The sequence below is a fragment of the Xyrauchen texanus genome, chromosome 15 (genome assembly GCF_025860055.1).
Source record: "Xyrauchen texanus isolate HMW12.3.18 chromosome 15, RBS_HiC_50CHRs, whole genome shotgun sequence".
In the NCBI taxonomy this organism is placed as follows: domain Eukaryota; kingdom Metazoa; phylum Chordata; class Actinopteri; order Cypriniformes; family Catostomidae; genus Xyrauchen; species Xyrauchen texanus.
The window spans coordinates 12,742,188-12,759,993 of NC_068290.1; the positions used below are offsets into that span (position 1 = coordinate 12,742,188).

Below are 17,806 nucleotides of genomic sequence, written 5' to 3' on the forward strand. Positions count from 1 at the left end.
AAAATCATTTCTGCAGAGCTACGTTCCCATCTGAAGTCTGCGGTCGGCTAAGGAACGGCGCCTTGTTGTACCAACACAAAGAGGCACCAAACCACTTTCCTGGACTTTCAGTTTCATCGTACCACATTGGTGGAATTACCTTCCCAACTCCATCCGTGAAGCTGACTCACTTTCTGTCTTCAAACCAGTTCTCACGACGGCGGGTCCAGTACATGTAGCCTATGCCCCTGATCGGCCAAAGTGCGTCGGCCTACTGGGAAAATGGCAGGTATGCCAGATTACCAATCCAGCCCTGACTAGTTACTGTGTTCATGAGAAAAATAGCTAAAACTGGAGTAAATCAGATTATTTGATAATAATCAACTTGTTATTACTCTGTGATTTTCCATTTAAATTTCTCCCTTCTATTGCTGAGCTTTAAATTAGACTTCCACTTGGACTATGTATGTCCAATGCTCAAAAGAACTGATGATGATTTAAAACCCTAAAATGAAAATTCTCTTTCGTCATTTACTCAGCCTTCGTGCCATCCCAGATGTACTTTCTTTCTTCTGCTGAACACAGATATTTTTGAAAATATATTGTGGGCCAGAACTTTGCAGGTCCAAAAAGGACATAAAGGCAGCATAAAAGTAATCCATATGACTCCAATAGTTAAATCTTCATATGTTCAGAAGCAATGCGATAGGTGTGGGTGAGAAACAGATCAATGGTTGAGTCTTTTTTTCCTATAAGTCTTTACTTTCACTCTCACTTCCACATTCTTCTTCTATTGGTTTCGGTGATTCAAATTCTTCGTGCATATCGCCACCTACTGGGCAGGGAGGAGAATATATAGTAAAAAAAGGATTTAAATATTGAACTGTTTCTCACCCAAACCTATCGTATCACCGTTGGAATACATTTATGCTGCCTTTATATGCTTTTTGGACCTTCAAAGTTCTGGCCACCATTCACTTGCATTGTATGGACCTAAAGAGCTGAGATATTTCCTCTAAAAAAATCTTCTTGTGTGTTCAGTAGAAGAAAGTCATTAATTTTTGGGATAACATAAGGGTGAGTTAATTATGAAAGAATCTTCATTTCGGGGTGAAATATCCCGAAAAACAGAGAGCGGTGGATTAAGACAGTCAGGTGGGAAAATATGCCAAATTTACTGTCACTCTGTCAGCAGCTGTAATGGAAAACATACGTATAGTAATTCGTTTTTAAAATTGTATTCCAGGGTAATAAAAGAATAAGCATAATGTTATAAATTTACACGCAATATTTTACAAATGTATTATATAAAAAGATTTATATAATAGAGATTTACGCTGCCAAATAACGCGGAAACGCGTCATCATGGTATGTGAAAAGGGACTAATTGAGCCAATCAGTATCAATAATTTCCAATTTTAAAGTTTTTATTCATGGGAAAAAGTAGTATACACTAGTTTGTAAAAAAAAATACCAAAAAAAAAAATAAATAAGTAGCTTGTTTCTTTTGAAAATGTAGGGGTACCCGGAGAAAGACAGAGAACAGAAAATTGAGAATGTAGTTACTAAAAGAGCCGGTGTGAAATAGTGGCGCTACAGATACTGCAAGTTTCAACACCACCAAAGAAGAACTGATAAAATATTTCTGTTTCCGGTACCGTTCGTGCGCCATCTTTGACGACAAATAGCCCGTCTATGTTGTTTTCGGAAAGTATCGAAAAGTATGATAGAAGACTGGATCTCCTAAAATAACCGAAGCATTAATTTGGCATTTGCCTTATTTTACGTGGTATAATACCGTACAAGTCGTCTGGAGAACATTTTTGTCGAGGTGAGCTGCAGAACTTTTGGTTTATTCTGGTTATTAGCAGTTTACTGCAGGAGTTTGATCAACTGTCGTTAAAATATATTTTAATTACGCCGTTTCATTTCAATCACCGTTTTTGGTGATTTTATAACTAAAAACGATAACATGACAAGTTGAGTAATTTTGTTATTTAACAACTTAAGCATAACTTAAAACTTGTTGAAGAGTTAGTGTACACTTTCAGTCATTTGGTCCTCACTTAATGAATAATTTCTTATGCGCACAAAAAGGTGTTGTAGTTTGATTTTGAGAAAATGCATTTGTTTAAATTGAAGTGGATAGTATGATATCAACTTCTCCCGGAACTTGACTGTATTATTAAATGATGACTATCTTCTGTCCTGTCATTGATGATGGATTATGTACATACAGTGATGTGCACATCTGGTTCCTAGTACTTAAAATCACTTAATCCCTGAGTATGTATGGTTATTATTTTAACCACAGACAGTGTTCTGTGTAACTTTGATATTATTCGAACTGAGATGTGTTGCTTGTATAGAGTAATTATTTGGTCGGACTCTTGAGTTAATGTGCTAACAGAGTATACAGTTTACAGTTCTGTGCAAAAGCATTTGTCTTAAGATGGTTATTTATATCTTCAGCTTTAATAGGAAATATAAATTTTAGACTTCCAAACATTCCTTTTGCAAATAGAATAGAATTTAACAGTCATACAACAGATGGTATGGCCCCCACAGAGCCCAGATCTCAACATCGAGTCAGTCTGGGATTACACGAAGAGACGGAAACAATTGATACCGCTGAAATAGAAGAACTGTGGAAAGTTCTCCAAGAAGCTTTGAACATCCTGTCTGCCAACAACCAAGAAAAACTGTGTTTGAGATGTACTGAAAAGAATTGGTACTGTTTTAAAGGCAGAGGTTGTCACAACAAACATTGATTTCACTTTTTTATTTTTACTAGACTTTGTATGATATTAATTGATAAATGAAAACTGTTTATGGTATTATTTCTTTAGAAATCCTCACTATGCAACATTTTTCACAAGTGCCTAAAACTTTTGCACAGTACTTTATATTCTGTATCCTTTTTCTACCCATCATTAGATGTCACTTGTAGATTTGGGAAAGCGCTTGTTGGAGGCAGCTCGTAAAGGACAGGATGATGAAGTGAGGTTGCTAATGGCTAATGGAGCTCCTTTTACAACAGACTGGGTGAGTCCAACGTAATTCTGCTTAAGCACACTACTAATTTAGGCCATTTATCATTTGAAATCTGCCATGTACTAACAGTGCTGACAGTGGTTTCATGTTCTTCTGTTGTAGCTGGGGACCTCACCACTGCATTTAGCAGCACAGTATGGGCATTACTCCACCGCTGAGGTGCTCCTCCGTGCTGGGGTGAGTAGAGATGCTCGCACTAAAGTGGATCGGACCCCTCTCCACATGGCTGCTGAAGAGGGCCACTCAAGCATCGTTGAATTACTGGTCAAGGTAAGAACACATGATCTCTCAGCATAGTATTGGATTGTTTTGAAGAGAAAGAGATTAGTTTTATACATGTCACTAATCTTTTGATCTTTGTTATATTCTCATATGTTTTGTTATATTGTTATATCTAATTTTGGATATCATTGGGTATAGAGTGGAGCAGACATCAGTGCCAAAGACATGCTGAAAATGACTGCCCTACACTGGGCTACAGAACACGGGCACAGAGCGGTCGTAGAGCTGTTGATTAAATACGGTGCTGATACTCACTCCCTGAACAAGTTTGACAAGACGCCTTTCAACATCGCCGTGGACAGAGGAAACACTGAGTTGATGCTCTTGTTGCAGGTAAAATTAAACCATTTTTGATTGTCAATTAGATATTAAGACATGACCTTTACGTCCCAGCTGTTGTGCATTTAACATGTTCAAAAAGGGAGTGCTGTGTCAACATGGACCTCTGAATTTGAAGGATCTTTAGAGATTATGTATGGAGGAATGGTCTCCGATCTCTTGCCAGGTGTTCTCCAACCTCATTGGGCATTATAAGAGAAGACTCAGAGCTGCTATCTTGGCAAAGAGAGTTTGCAAAAAGTATTAAATAAAAGGGTGCCAATAATTATGGCCAATGTGTTTTGTAAAACAAATATTTGTTAAATAATGAGATTTTCCCCACTGTTTCAATTGTTTTACTTATCAACAATGCAGATTTTTTTCACAGCCGCCTTTGCTCATATTTACCAAGGGTGCCAATATTTTTGGCCACAATTATAAACATGTACCATATTACTTACTGAATAATATTATTTATTAATATTATTAATTTTTTATTATTATTTGGGTTGGTTTCTGAAAAAATGAAACCAATTTTTGTAAATTGTATGTCCAATGTATGTGTAAATGGTGATATTTTAAATTTGAATGTGAAAAATTGCAGGAGGCATTCCAAAAATGCCCAGAGATGAAGAGGTTAAACACCTTTTCTTTGTCAATGTGATGTTCTAGGATGGAATGCAGAATCAAGTAAACATGAATCCAGAGAGGACTATCCTAAGCAGCCCATCTCCTGCCACTGCCAGCCCTCAGTTCATCATCTCATCATCAGGAGTGGTTAATCTCTCTGATCTTGTTCTCACCAATGCTAAAACGAACACAGGTATGAACGGGTATTATAGACACTTGGCAACATACAGTTTTAGTACTGTTGTTTTTAGGGTAGGCAACCTCATGAGTTATTGGTTTGAATCAGTTAAATGATTCGCTTACATCAGTAGGAGCAGTTCTTGACCAATTCAGTAAACCACAAGGGTCGAACTCGAAATTAACCGAGAAGTGTTAATTTGTTACGAGTAGGCCTCTCAAGGCTTGCGAGACCTAAAGTAGAGTTAGTATAATTAATGACTGGTTGTCCTTATAATAAAATGATGTTGCACATTCAGAACAAGTTCTGTCAAATCAATGGTAATTAAAAACATATAGGCTATAGGTTTTGTTTCATATATTTGTTTAGGATATACTAGTTATGACAAATTATTCCTAATTTTAAAGTATTACAAGAATTGTTCAGCAACCAGAAATATTAAGTGGATTGGAATCTGAACCCTTATTTGAATTGAATGCAAATAGAAGTTATAGAGCTGGGTCAGATATTATATTGTTAGTTATAAAAAAATTATGCTACATTTCTTTATTTGTTTCAGAGAATGTGATTTCTGCTGACTCAGTGGATTCGGCTATTCAGCAACTTGTAGGGGAAGATGGCCAGAGAGTTATCACCATAGTAACAGACCAACAGGGCAACCTGCATCCTGGCAACCTTGGACAGAAATTCTTCGTCACAATGCAAGGGCAGCAAAGTGAGTAGATTGCTGTGCCACTCATTTATAACTCTTAAAGGCTTTGATGCAGTATTTTTCACACATGCATGCATATTTAGTAGTTGCAGTGCCCGCTGGTCAGATTTCTGAGGAAATCGTCACAGAGGAAACCAAACCAGTTCCATCAAGGAAGAGGAAATTTGAATCAACTATCAACCACACTGATACCAAACCTAAGGTCTGAGCAGCAGGAAATTTCACTATTTTTATTCAAATTATGAATTATTGAATGCACAATCAATATCAGGTCTAGGAGTAGATCAAAATAATTGACTAGTTGTTTAATAACTGGCTAGTCAATTAGCAAGGTCTGCAAGTTTTTCTCTTTTAAAAAAAAAAAATATATATATATATATATATATATATATATATATATATATATATATATATATATATATATATATATATTTAAAATGCATTATGATGTTGTCAAGTTAAAAATATTCTAGTAGCTTCATACGGCATGCCCATGGACCACCCTCAGTCCACGCTCTAACGTCTGGTGCATAAAGCACACAAAACTGGAAAATGCTTCCTGAAATTAATCAATCAGTCCTAATCTAATTGGCTGGTTTGATGGAACGTCCGCAAAGCACACAGGATTTTTTATCAGTCCGCCTGGAAACAGAGTTGTGTTCACAAAGTTATGCGTTGATGCAGTAAGCACTTTTGAGGAAAAAATGATCCCCCAGATATGCAGAAGTTTGGAATGTTAGTGACATCAAATCTTTAAAGAGAATCAGAGTTTTGTTTGAGGCACATTGCATAAAGTTGTAATCCACAAGCAGAGCTGCATATTCTGCCTTGTTTACTTGGTTATGTCTGTGAAATTCTCTGTGATGAGGTTTTTTGTGCTGTACTTGGACTCTACACATTTTCTGCTCTTTTCCTGTGTGTTTTCTTTGCAGTCACTCGCAGTAATTGCCGTGCCATTATATAATGATTTCTTTCCCCCACGCCGGTCTTTTATTATAGGATGATGGTGCATCCGGAAAGTATTCACAGCGCTTCACTTTTTACACATTTTGTTATGTTACAGCCTTATTCCATAATGGATTAAATTCATTATTTTCCATCAAATTCTACAAACAATACCCCATAATGACAACATCAAAGATGTTTGTTTGAAATCTTTGCAAATTTACTAAAAATGAAAAAAAATCACATGTACATAAGTATTCACAGAAAGGCACACACCTGTCTATATAAGGTCCCACAGTTAACAGTGCATGTCAAAGCACAAACCAAGCCATGAAGTCCAAGGAATTGTCTGTAGATCTCCGAGACACAGCACAGATCTGGGGAAGGGTACAGAAAGAATTCTGCAGCATTGGAGGTCCCAATGAGCACAGTGGTCTCCATCATCTGTAAATGGAAGAAGTTTGGAACCACCAGGACTCTTCCTAGAACTGGCCGCCCGGCCAAACCGAGCGATCGGGGGGAAAAGGGCCTTAGTCAGTGAGGTGACCAAGAACCCGATGGTCACTCTGACAGAGCTCCTGTGTTTCTCTGTGGAGAGAGGTGAACCTTCCAGAAGAACAACCATCTCTGCAGCACTCCACCAATCAGGCCTGTATGATAGTGTTCAGACGGAAGCCACTCCTCAGTAAAAGGCACATGACAGCCCATCTGGAGTTTGCCAAAAGGCACCTGAAAGACTCTCCGACCATGAAAAACAAAATTCTCAGGTCTGATGAAACAAAGATTGAACTCTTTGGCCTGAATGCAAGCGTCATGTCTGGAGGAAACCAGGCACCGCTCATCACCTGGTCAATACCATCCCTACAGTGAAGCTTGGTGGTGGCAGCATCATGCTGTGGGGATGTTTTTCAGCAGCAGGAACTGGGAGACTAGTCAGGATCGAGGGAAAGATGAATGCAGCAATGTACAGCGACATCCTTGAAGAAAACCTGCTCTGGACCACAGACTGGGATGAAGGTTCATCTTCCAACAGGACAACGACCCTAATCACACAGCCAGGATAACAAAGAAGTGGCTACGGGACAACTCTGTGAATGTCCTTGAGTGGACAAGCCAGAGCCCAGACTTGAACCCGATTGAACATCTCTGGAGAGATCTGAAAATACTCCCCATCCAACCTGATGGAGCTTGAGAGGTCCTGCAAAGAAGAATGGGAGAAACTTTCCAAAAATAGGTTTGCCAAGCTTGTAGCATCATACTCAAAAAGATTTGAGGCTGTAATTTGTGCCAAAGGTGCTTCAACAAAGTATTGAGCAAAGGCTGTGAATACTTATGTACATGTGATTTTTTTTTTTTTTTTTTTGTTGTTTTTTTATTTGTAATAAATTTGCAAAGATTTCAAACAAACTTCTCTCACTTTGTCATTATGGGGTATTGTTTGTAGAATTTTGAGGAAAATTATGAATTTAATCAATTTTGGAATAAGGCTGTAATATAATAAAATGTAGAAAAAGTGAAGCGCTGTGAATACTTTCCAGATGCACTGTATATATCCAATATCCCTGCCCCTAAACTGCACGTAATGGCAAAACTGAGTGTGACTGATCACTTTACATGTCAGTTAGATGTTTCTTTTTGAGTGGGTGGTTCTTGGCCAATCTAAGGTGCTAAATGGTTTAGACCTTTGCTGTTTTAGTCAAAGGTCTGGCTACATGAGACTAAAAATAGTCCAACTTTTAAAAATGCATCTTGAGATTCCTGCATTCTGTCCTTTTCCATTATGCTCTCTCGAGCTGTTTTTGAAGCCTGTCTAATTATACAGGGCTTCCTTAAAACTAATAAGTAGACATGTTTGGCTGTTGCATTGCATCTCTTGCTGTGAATAATTTGAGTCAAATTACAAATAGTCAAACTTTTTTAATGTTTCTTGAGACTATTGCATTCTTTAGCACTCTGTAATTACACTCCGTTAAAGGTTTAGATGACCCAAAAATGAAAATTCACTCATCATTTAATCACCTTCATGCCATCCCAGATGTGTGACTTTCTTCTTCTGAACACAAACGAAGGTTTTGAAAAGAAGACAAAAATATAACTCCTTTTTCACTATACATATTGACAGCAGTCTCACTGATCATTATTTCAAGCTCGATACACTTACACTTCCTATAGCTCCATCTAGCACTCTGGGCATGCGTTAAGCACTAGGAAGAGTAATCAAGCTTGAAATCATGATCGTGCCTAGAGACCGCAATGACAAGATGTCAATTTGTTATATTTTGGTCTGTTCTCATCCAAAAGCAACTGGATCGCTTCAGAAGACATTGATTAAACCACTGGAGTATTTTGCAGAAGTGTAATCTAGTGCGTATGGCCACCTATCTTTCTTAGGATTTCGCATATGCCCACCTGAAATAAATGATAATATTTATGACCGCCAGAACACCGAGTAGGCTTTTGACCTGGAACTTTCAATCTTCAAAGGCGATGCCACAGCACATTTGAGTGTGTGTGTGTGTATATATATATATATATATATAATCTCGTGTGTATATTTACAGTGGTGCCTTTTTCTCGTGATTTCAAATAATTTCCATTTATATTGCTAAGCAGGAAAACTATTTCACTATACACTGAAATGTACATTATAGTACACAAATAAAACAAATAACCATTCATTTATTTAGGCTATACATGGTAATACAAGATAATGTGTTAACTTGAACATTACTACACTCATATTAGCTACAATGCTTATTGCGTATTATGAATTAGTTTATTAGTTATAATAATAATAAATTATTCAAAATTTTCATAGTAGCCTAATAAAGGAACATTAATGACACTTATTAATTTAATTAAATATTTAACATCAAGTTCTTAGCAGTTTACTCTACACCATGCCAGCAAGAAACTTACCCTGATATACATTTTGTTAGTTTATGTGGGACTATAATTACGTCTTTATTAAAAAAAAAAATTATGGAAAGAAATGTGTACACATTTTACATGTATTGTACAGAAATGTAAATGAATCTTAGAGATGTTTTAAAAAAAATTTATGGGGGGTCTTTCACAGCATGCCCACCTCTTCAGACATTACTTCACCACTGGTCTTATAGATCACCTTTATGCTGACAAGTTTTTGAGCTTTTGGTGTTCTGTTCACCATTTACTTGCATTGTACGAACCTACAGAGCTGAGATACACACACAAAATCTTAATTTGTGTTCAGCAGAAGTAAGTCAGTCATACACATCTGGGAAGTCAAGAGGGTGAGCAAAGGATGAGAAAATTTTAATTTTTGGGTGAGCTGTTGAGGTGTCTTGTGTAAACACCCGCTAAGAAACATGTCCAATCAGGGGAAAAATAACTTGAAATCTGCCTAATTACACAGGGCTTCCTTAAGATCATTTAGTCGTTTTAAGTTCAAGCAACCCATTGACTAGTCAATGTAGTTTTGCACATCCCAAATCAAGACTTACTGTGTGGCACTTTCTATAGGAGCTGACTGAGAAGGACAGTCGGGAACAGTTGGAGCTGCAGCTGAAGGAGGCAAACAGAAAAGCCCAGGAGTACTGGCAGCAGTTACTCCGGAAGGAGCAGGAAGCTGAGCAGTACAGGCTTAAACTGGAGGCCTTTTCCAACGGGCAGACCAATGGCACCAGTGACGAGCCCGAAGAGGAAGTGGTATTTCAGGAAGAGGAGGAGGAGGTGGTTGGTGGAGAGGAAGTTGTGTTGCCAGAGGGGGCGATCATCATTAAGGAGGAGGCCATTGACTCCAGTTTGTCAGACGAAACTGTGGCATTAGTAGATGCAGGAGATACCACAGGCATCTCTGAGGCCACACTGTAGCAGTGAACTCAAAGACTCAAACACTCAGGAATTAGAAACACTCTTTTAATCTGTTTACCTGGAGTGTGATTTTGTATTTATTTATTTTAAATAACCTTTTTTTACTCATAGACATACTTGCAGACATTTAGGTGGCAACAACAATGCTGAAGTGTTTAGATTGATAGAATAGGGAGAGCAGAAGTGATGAGTCATTTTAAAAAGGATTTGTTCCCCAAAAAAGGAAAATTCTGTCCTCATTTACTCACCCTCATGTCATTGCAAACCTGTATGACTTTCCTCAGTGGATCACTTGAGATTTTATTCAAGAATGTTGACGCTGCACTGTTTTTCCCATACAAGGAAAGTGAATAGTGACTGAGGATGTCAGTTCTCTCTCTCTCTCTCTCTCTCTCTCTCTCTCTATCCATCTATTTTCATTTATTTATTTTTTTTCATAGTCATAAGGAACAACATAAGAGTGGGTAAATAATGACAGAATTTTCATTTTGGGAGTGAAATATCCCTGTAGTGCTTTTAATGAAGACACATTATGAACCTTTAATACTTCAGTCCAGTACAAAGTGGGTACTAACTACATCATAGTGTACAATAACAGTGGAATATGACACTTTGAGTGTTGCAGAGCATTAACAGACTTAAAATGCCTTTAAAGAGACTGTCAAGTTAACTAAATGGAGGAACACCGAGCAAAGATTAGCCAACTGTTGAACAGTAATTTGTTGGCATTGGGTGGTGGAATTGGTTCTAAGTAGCTATGCATTTACTTAGTAAAAAAAAACTTTAATAATTTTAGTTGTTGCTAATCATAACTGTTACTCCTTTCAGAGTATAAAATTAGCATTGGCTGTTTCATCTTTATTTTATCTTTGTTCTTTTGAATACACTAAATCAAGATATCCATTAAATTTTTTTGTGCTCTAAAAATTATGCAATGTTCCTGGTCATGTGACCGTTTTGTCTGTTCTCATAATATAGTGAAATGCTGCTGTGTTTCCAGAAGTTAGCAGCTTTTACAGTTAAATGGTTAGTTCACCTTAAAATGAAACCCGATCAGATTTACTCACCCTATTTTTCAGGTTTGGAACAACATCAAGTTAAGTAAATGATGACAAATTGTTCAATTATGGCTAAACTATCCCTGTAAACTTTCAGTGAAGTTATATTATCAGTTGTGTTTTTTCGGAAGTAACATCTCTCTTAGCAGGTTTAAAAATGTGAATTAATACAGCATACCATTTTTCAGAACTAGACCTCACATCACAAAGTTTTCCAGGTAGCCAGCTGGCGTTTGATATTTCCATTGAATTTTAAGGGATTGCATTAACTGTATTGTACATGCTTTATTCCTCTTTCATGCTCTGTACATATGCAATTCCTTCTTAACCCACAAACATTAAGTCTCGAGTTATTTGTTATTTTGCTATTTTTCTGCTTATGCATAGGATGTAATCAGAAGAGATATATCAGTAAAAATAACAATCTTACATTAACATTATGTCATTGGTAATCACTTTAAAAATGTGTTTGTCAGACACAAAGCAAAGTTTGTTTACGCTTTTACATTGGGCTTCACTATTTGAATTTTAATGTGATGGGGAAAAAAATATTTTGTGGCTTGGACTTTTGCTGGCTTTTTAGGCAGATGCACACTTTGTCCGTCAGTTTTATTGTTTGTATATATTTACATATATATTTTTGTAATGAAACAATTGGGGACTGTCTTTAGTGCACTTGCAGTTACATTTTATTATATTTACAGTCAAAATAAATGTTTCTGAGATTTGTTATATCTACTAGTTTTTATTTATTTATTTTTTTTAAAGAAAATGTTCAATTTTATGGTATTTATTTAATATTATTTAATTAAAATACCTAATTTATTCATATTGGCCTTCATGCTCCTGTTTGAAAGACAGGAAACTTTTCTAGTGAAATCGGAGCAAGAATGTCCTCGTGCGGCATCTGTAGCTATTGTGGTTCGTTGAACTGACAAATGTAACCACATGGGATTTTGAGCTTCATATTTATTTCTATTCCATTATTAGGTGATATTCTGTTAATTCAAGATAGTTCAGGTAGGTAATGTCTCATTTAAGATACTTTGTAAAACCTGTATTTTAGTCATCTGTTTGTTTACAAACGTAATTTCTCATTTTATCGCCAGCATAATAATAAACATTTAGGATGTGGTTCTGTTAAAGTTAAAGGCATTATTATTTTACAGAGAAACTGAACAGTATTCTTAATTCCAGTCCAGACAGTTTCAAATCGGTAACTAATTATCTCTTGACACCCTTAATGCAACTTTTTAATGAAATCATGTAACACTAACTGATGTTGTCTGTACTTGCAGAACGACTTTATCTTGCTGTCTGACAGACAAACGGATGCATCATTCATCATTATCTGTCTTAATATTTACGTGGTAGGTTACCTGAATATTGAGGAAAATATTGTGAAGAATATATTAATATCTAAAGAGACTCTAATTTTGAAACCTGTATGCTTCCAGCTGGTTGTAAGGTGTGCTTTCTGGGTTTTGTACAGTCCCTCAGCCAATACAATGCTGTCAGTCAAAGGCTAGTAAGTTTTGTTAAAGGAACGTTCCGGGTTCAGTTCAAGTTATTCTTACAGTATTTGTTCAAGTTATCAACAGAATTTGTGGCATAATGTGTATTGGAGTGACAATTATTTTCAATTTGTCCCTCCTTAAAAGTGCCCTCAGTAATTTTGTAATCAAAAGAAATTAATTGTAACTTTGAAAAATCATGATCCCCTACAGGAGATGAGTTAAATCATATCAGTGACCTTATGAAAGCTGTTTTATTCTACATGGAGGGGGTCCCCCTCATGGGGGCTGCCATGTTAGAATCACATGACCAGTTGAATATCACTCAGCTAATCTCATTATCCTCTCATCTCATCTCCTTTGTCCTTGTTTCGTCTCGTCTAATTTTTCCTGTTTCCTCTTGTCTCTTCTCGTCTCGTCTTCTCTCTTTTCATCTATTCTCTCATCACCTTTCATATCATCTCTCCTCATGTTTCCTCTCTCCTTGTCTGCTCTCATCTCAACTCCTCTCTTCTTGTCACCTCTCATCACCTCTCTCATCTCATCTTTTCTCATCTTATCTTGTCTCTTTTCCTATTGTCTCCTCTCTCCTCTCATCTTCTCTCTCCCTAATTCATGAATGGAAGACAGGAAAAGAAGTGAAGAGAAAAGAGAAGGGAAGAGAAGACTAAATTATTCGAGACAAGGGGAGATGAGAGTAGAGAAATTTCTCTGGATGTTTTTTGCTTTTGGTACGATTCGAAGTAAATTCTAGAGATTTTTGTGTGAAAATCCCAGGAGATCAGCAGTTACAGAAATACTCAAACCAGCACATCTGGCAACAACAATCATGCCACGGTCTAAATCACTGAGATCACTTTTTTCCCCATTCTGATGGTTGATGTGAAAATTAACTGATGCTCCTGATCAGCATCTGCATGATTGTATGCACTGCTGCCACACGATTGGCTGATTAGATAATTGCATAGATGATTGTTGGTGCCAGATGGGCTGGTTTAAGTATTTCTGTAACTGCTGATCTCCTGGGCTTTTCACACACAACATCTCTAGAATTTACTTCAAATGGTGCCGAAAACAAAAAACATCCAGTGAGCCGCAGTTCTGTGGATGGAAGTGCTTTGTTGATGAGAGAGGTCAAAAGAGAATGGCCAGACTGTTTCAAACTGACAGAGTCTACAGTAACTCAGATAACCGCTCTGTACAATTGTGGTGTGAAGAATATAATCTCGGAATGCTATTCTGAGATGCGTGTTGGTGCTATTTTGGTGGCACGAGGGGGACCTACACAATATTAGGCAGGTGGTTTTAATGATGTGTCTGATCGGTGTATATGCAATTTACAACCTTGTTGCCATGGCAACTTAACACCATAAAAATTATGCCACTAATGCTGTCGATTGAGCTTAACTTGTATGAAATCCAGAATATTCTATTAAATGTACTTGGACTGTTTTTGGTTTTTCAAAGATGATAGCAAGTGCATGTTTTGGTTTCATGATGTTTCTGTACAGGGTGTGAGTCTGACCCAGGCAAGGGACAAGGGTCAGCTAGTGTTTCTTGAAGGACTAAAGGAGTCTCTTGGAGTTAGATTACAGGAGTAATATAACGCATTTTTCGTACTTCTAAAAGGTGCTATCTAAGACAAGTGTCAGTATTATTATTGCTCATATTGTTAAGGATATGAACAAACCTTTAACCCTACACGTCAAACTTTCGCAGCTTGTTGAGAAGTTCAGCCCTGACCCAGCCACTGGCTTTTGAATAGGGGAGCATTTTCCTTCAGAAAATGTACAAATGTAGTTTGAATTTAATTAATCCAAAGCCTCTCTTACTTTTATTATGTAAAGTCAGATTTATAAGGAAAACAAAGAGTTGTGTTGCCAATGCCATAGCTATTTGTTTTTCTAGGTCGCCAGGCACTGACCTGGAATGTCTGTTCAAATTTGTGGAAAGTTCTATGCGTCAGAGTTGGGATCGTGATGATGGTGAAACAAGGGGTCCTCCAGTATTACTCATAGATGATCTAAGCGTCCTCTTAAGTTTAGGTGTTAATGTTAAAGCAATACTAGATTTTACCCTCAACTTCCAAGCCACCATCTGTTCGGAGTTAAAGGTGAGTCAGAATGTTTGTGAGCTTTGCTTTTAGGATCAGTCCTTATCGATCTATTGGTTGAACTATTGATATTGCTCCATTTCTAACATTTGGGTGAATATCATGAAATCATATCCAGGTCACATTTCACCCTAAATACCAAAAGTAAAAATGTATGTTACTTAATGTAACATTGTGTAACTCATGTACTGCAGCTCTTATACTGTATGAGATTATCCAGGGAAATATGGTAATTCTGGTAAGATGTGAGGAGGAGGATGCAGATTATGATGATGGATCAAACCTGCTTCACAGGGGACTCGTTCACCAGTGCAGCTTGGCTCTCCATGTAGAGGGGCATACCACGGGCTACTGCATGGACAGGTGCAGTTTCATGTTAAAGGTCAATAATACTTTGAAATGTATGGCTCTGAACTGATCTGAGATTTCTATGGTACTTTCAGATGGAGGTTTGGTGGAGACGGTGAGAAGATGCCATGTACAACCAAAGAAAGGTTTTTCATTTTAAAGTCCATGATAAAAGAGCATTGTTTTTCGCTCGAGGGACTCCCAGTGCTGCACTTTAACTGTTTACAAAAGAAAATGTTTTCCCCTCTTCCTATCACTTTCTAAAATAATGTATTTATTTACCAGTATCTTCTTTTAAATAAATACATATTCAGTATGTAAAAGTTTCAATTGTTTTGTCCAGTTTTTTCTTTGCTTGCAAAGTTAATTCTGTTTAGCTCAATGAAACGGGTCCTCGTAAAGGTTACCACATACAATGCCAGTTATTGTCTCAACTGTTTAAAGTTTCATGTTTATGTGAACTTTCTGTGCCAAATTCAATCTCTCCATGTAATCCTTTAAAAGAGTTTATGACTGCATCTTGTTTGATCATATTGTCCCATGTCTGGTATGTGTTACACTGCATTGATCAAGTTTATGAATCACTCATTTATCTTTACTTTGAATTCCAAACTCTGTAAACAAATATGACTTATTTGTTTTCGATGGAAGATGAAACACTTTTTTTTTTCTGCAGATTTCTTCATTTCTGAAGTTAAGTCACCAATTTTGCTCTAATCTTTAAACATCAGCTCATTTGTTTATATTGTTTATTCAGTACTCCAGCATCTCAGTGTGCTTATTTATGTCAAATGGTTGTTTTTAAAGCTCTCGATAATCCTTTGTGGCTTAATTTGTAATGAACATTAACTTAAAATCAGTGTGTCCTTTAAACACATTCCTTTAAAGGAATATTCCAGTTTCAATACAAGTCTTAATGTTGATTACCACAAAAAGTATTATGACACGTCCCTCCTCTTATAAAAATAAGCAAAAATTGAGGTTACAGTGAGGTACTTACAATGGAAATTATTTTAGGCAAATGTTTTGGAGGGTTTAAAAATGCAGAAATATGAAGCTTATAGTTTTATTTAAGCCTGAATTCTCTTAAAACTCATGAGCTGTAAAGTTGTTTAAATCATCGTTTCATGGTCGTTTTAGGGTGTACTTTAAGTTGTAATGGCAACAGTTGATAAAGTGGATATAACTTTACACAGAAAAGGTTAGTAAGTGGTTTTATCACACTAAAATCATGTTAACACATATTGTTTATGCCTTGTGGCTATACTTTAGAAACAGTATTTTAATGTTTATGGATTGGTCCCATTCACTTCCATTGTAAGTGCCTCACTGGAATCCAGATTTTGTATTTGTTTTGTTTTTAAGAAAAGGAGGGGCAAGTCCAAATAAATGTTTGTAATAATCAATAAATAGAGGCCTTTAAAAAAAAACATTGGCTCAACTTTCTGGTCAGGTGGGCAAGATGAGCCATCTGTGGGTAAACTGATCAACTACATTTTTCCAGTGAAACACTGAATAAAAGAACACAAGTGAATTTATGTATAATTTCTAAACTATAATCTATGCATTTATTAATTATAACCTCCCATTTCCCCTTATTTCCTTTAAAGGGATAGTTCCCCCAAGAATTTAAATGATCTAATTTACTCCACTCATGCATCCCAGATGTGTATGACTTTATTTGTTTCTGTTGAGCACAAACATTTTTAGAAGAATATCTCAGCTCTAGGTTCATACAATGAATGTTAATGGTGACCAGAACTTTGAAGGTCCTAAAAGCACATAAAGGCATCATAAAAGTAATCTGTATGACTCCAGTGGTTCAATCCAAGTATTCAGAAGTGATGTAAGAGGGGTGGGTGAGAAACATCAATATATAAGTCCTTTTTTACTATAAATTCTCCTCCCTGCCCAGTAGGTGGCGATATGCACAAAGAATGTGAATCGCCAAAACCAAAAGAAGGAAAATGTTAAAGTGGAGATTTAGGGACTTTATAAACAGAAAAGTTTGATATTAGAACAATTTTATTTCAATCAAAAAACAGTGGCTCAACTGTACCCAGACTGTTTGGTTCAGTTTGCCCCATAGTAACCTTTTTGGAAAAAAGCACAGCTTAATACTTCAGGGCTAATATTGTGCTAATCAAATCATGGGTATTTATTGTATACTAGATATACACCAAAATGTACAATATGTAATGTTGTATCTGAATACATTTGCTTTGGCACAATACTCAGTACTTTTAAATAGTAACATTTGAGGTTTCAAATGTTAAAAATCAGCTAGAAATTATGGAAGGTCACATAAAAAATATGGACAGTTGCCTAAATACAGGGGGTGGGTCTCATACAGGCTCATCTTACCCCACTCTCCTCTATGCCACAAATGCTGTTGATTGTGCTTATGTTGCAGTGAACCCAGAATATTCCTTTGGCAAAACTTAACTTAGCTAATATTATTTGTGTAGTTTGTAAATACAACATTCATTACCTTGCAGAAAAGAGAAGACAAAGGAAAGAATGTCTCAAGGAAAATCTTTTTTAAGGGTAGTGATATTTCAACATATTTAGCCTATGTGTTCAGCTTGATTTTTCACTCGAAGTTGTTTCAAGTGTAAATACAATAAGGAGCATCAATAATCATGCATGAAATCATGACTTTAAAAAAAAAAAAAAACATTGATCACTGGGTTGATGTGGCTCTGGAAATAGAAAAGAATATTTTAGCCTCTGTGTTTCTCTCCCAAACTTGAATGGTTAACATTTGGAGCAAAAGCAGCTAGTGCCTACACAAAACCTGAACTTGCAGTGATACAGCGA

General features: G+C 36.5%; 2 protein-coding genes and 1 pseudogene across 3 annotated transcripts in view; 2 read left to right on the plus strand and 1 right to left on the minus strand.

The window, feature by feature from the left end:
- Positions 1–17,806, minus strand: part of LOC127655666 (SH3 domain-binding protein 5-like) — a 263,875-nt gene that overhangs the window by 42,516 nt on the left and 203,553 nt on the right. The gene's annotated exons all lie outside the window — the stretch shown is intronic.
- LOC127655669 (GA-binding protein subunit beta-1-like) lies at positions 1,644–11,730 on the plus strand. 2 transcript variants are annotated; one of them, XM_052143588.1, is made up of 8 exons: positions 1,644–1,810; positions 2,917–3,024; positions 3,136–3,303; positions 3,454–3,648; positions 4,306–4,456; positions 5,001–5,156; positions 5,237–5,355; positions 9,603–11,730. In XM_052143588.1, exons 2-8 carry the CDS (start codon positions 2,917–2,919, stop codon positions 9,951–9,953), a joined length of 1,248 nt encoding a protein of 415 aa, XP_051999548.1. In that variant the 5' UTR covers positions 1,644–1,810; the 3' UTR covers positions 9,954–11,730. The 2 variants fall into 2 exon arrangements, with proteins under 2 accessions (XP_051999548.1, XP_051999549.1); XM_052143589.1 differs by having other exon boundaries at positions 5,240–5,355.
- LOC127656149 (elongator complex protein 6-like) lies at positions 11,956–15,204 on the plus strand (annotated as a pseudogene).

What these genes read in the sequence shown, in the direction of transcription:
- LOC127655669 (XM_052143588.1), top strand. Translation starts at nt 2,917, where the DNA reads ATGTCACTTGTAGATTTGGGAAAGCGCTTGTTGGAGGCAGCTCGTAAA. An exon ending in CTCCTTTTACAACAGACTGG is followed by an intron (nt 3,025 to 3,135) that starts GTGAGTCCAACG and finishes CTTCTGTTGTAG; the next exon opens with CTGGGGACCTCACCACTGCA. An exon ending in CAATGCTAAAACGAACACAG is followed by an intron (nt 4,457 to 5,000) that starts GTATGAACGGGT and finishes TATTTGTTTCAG; the next exon opens with AGAATGTGATTTCTGCTGAC.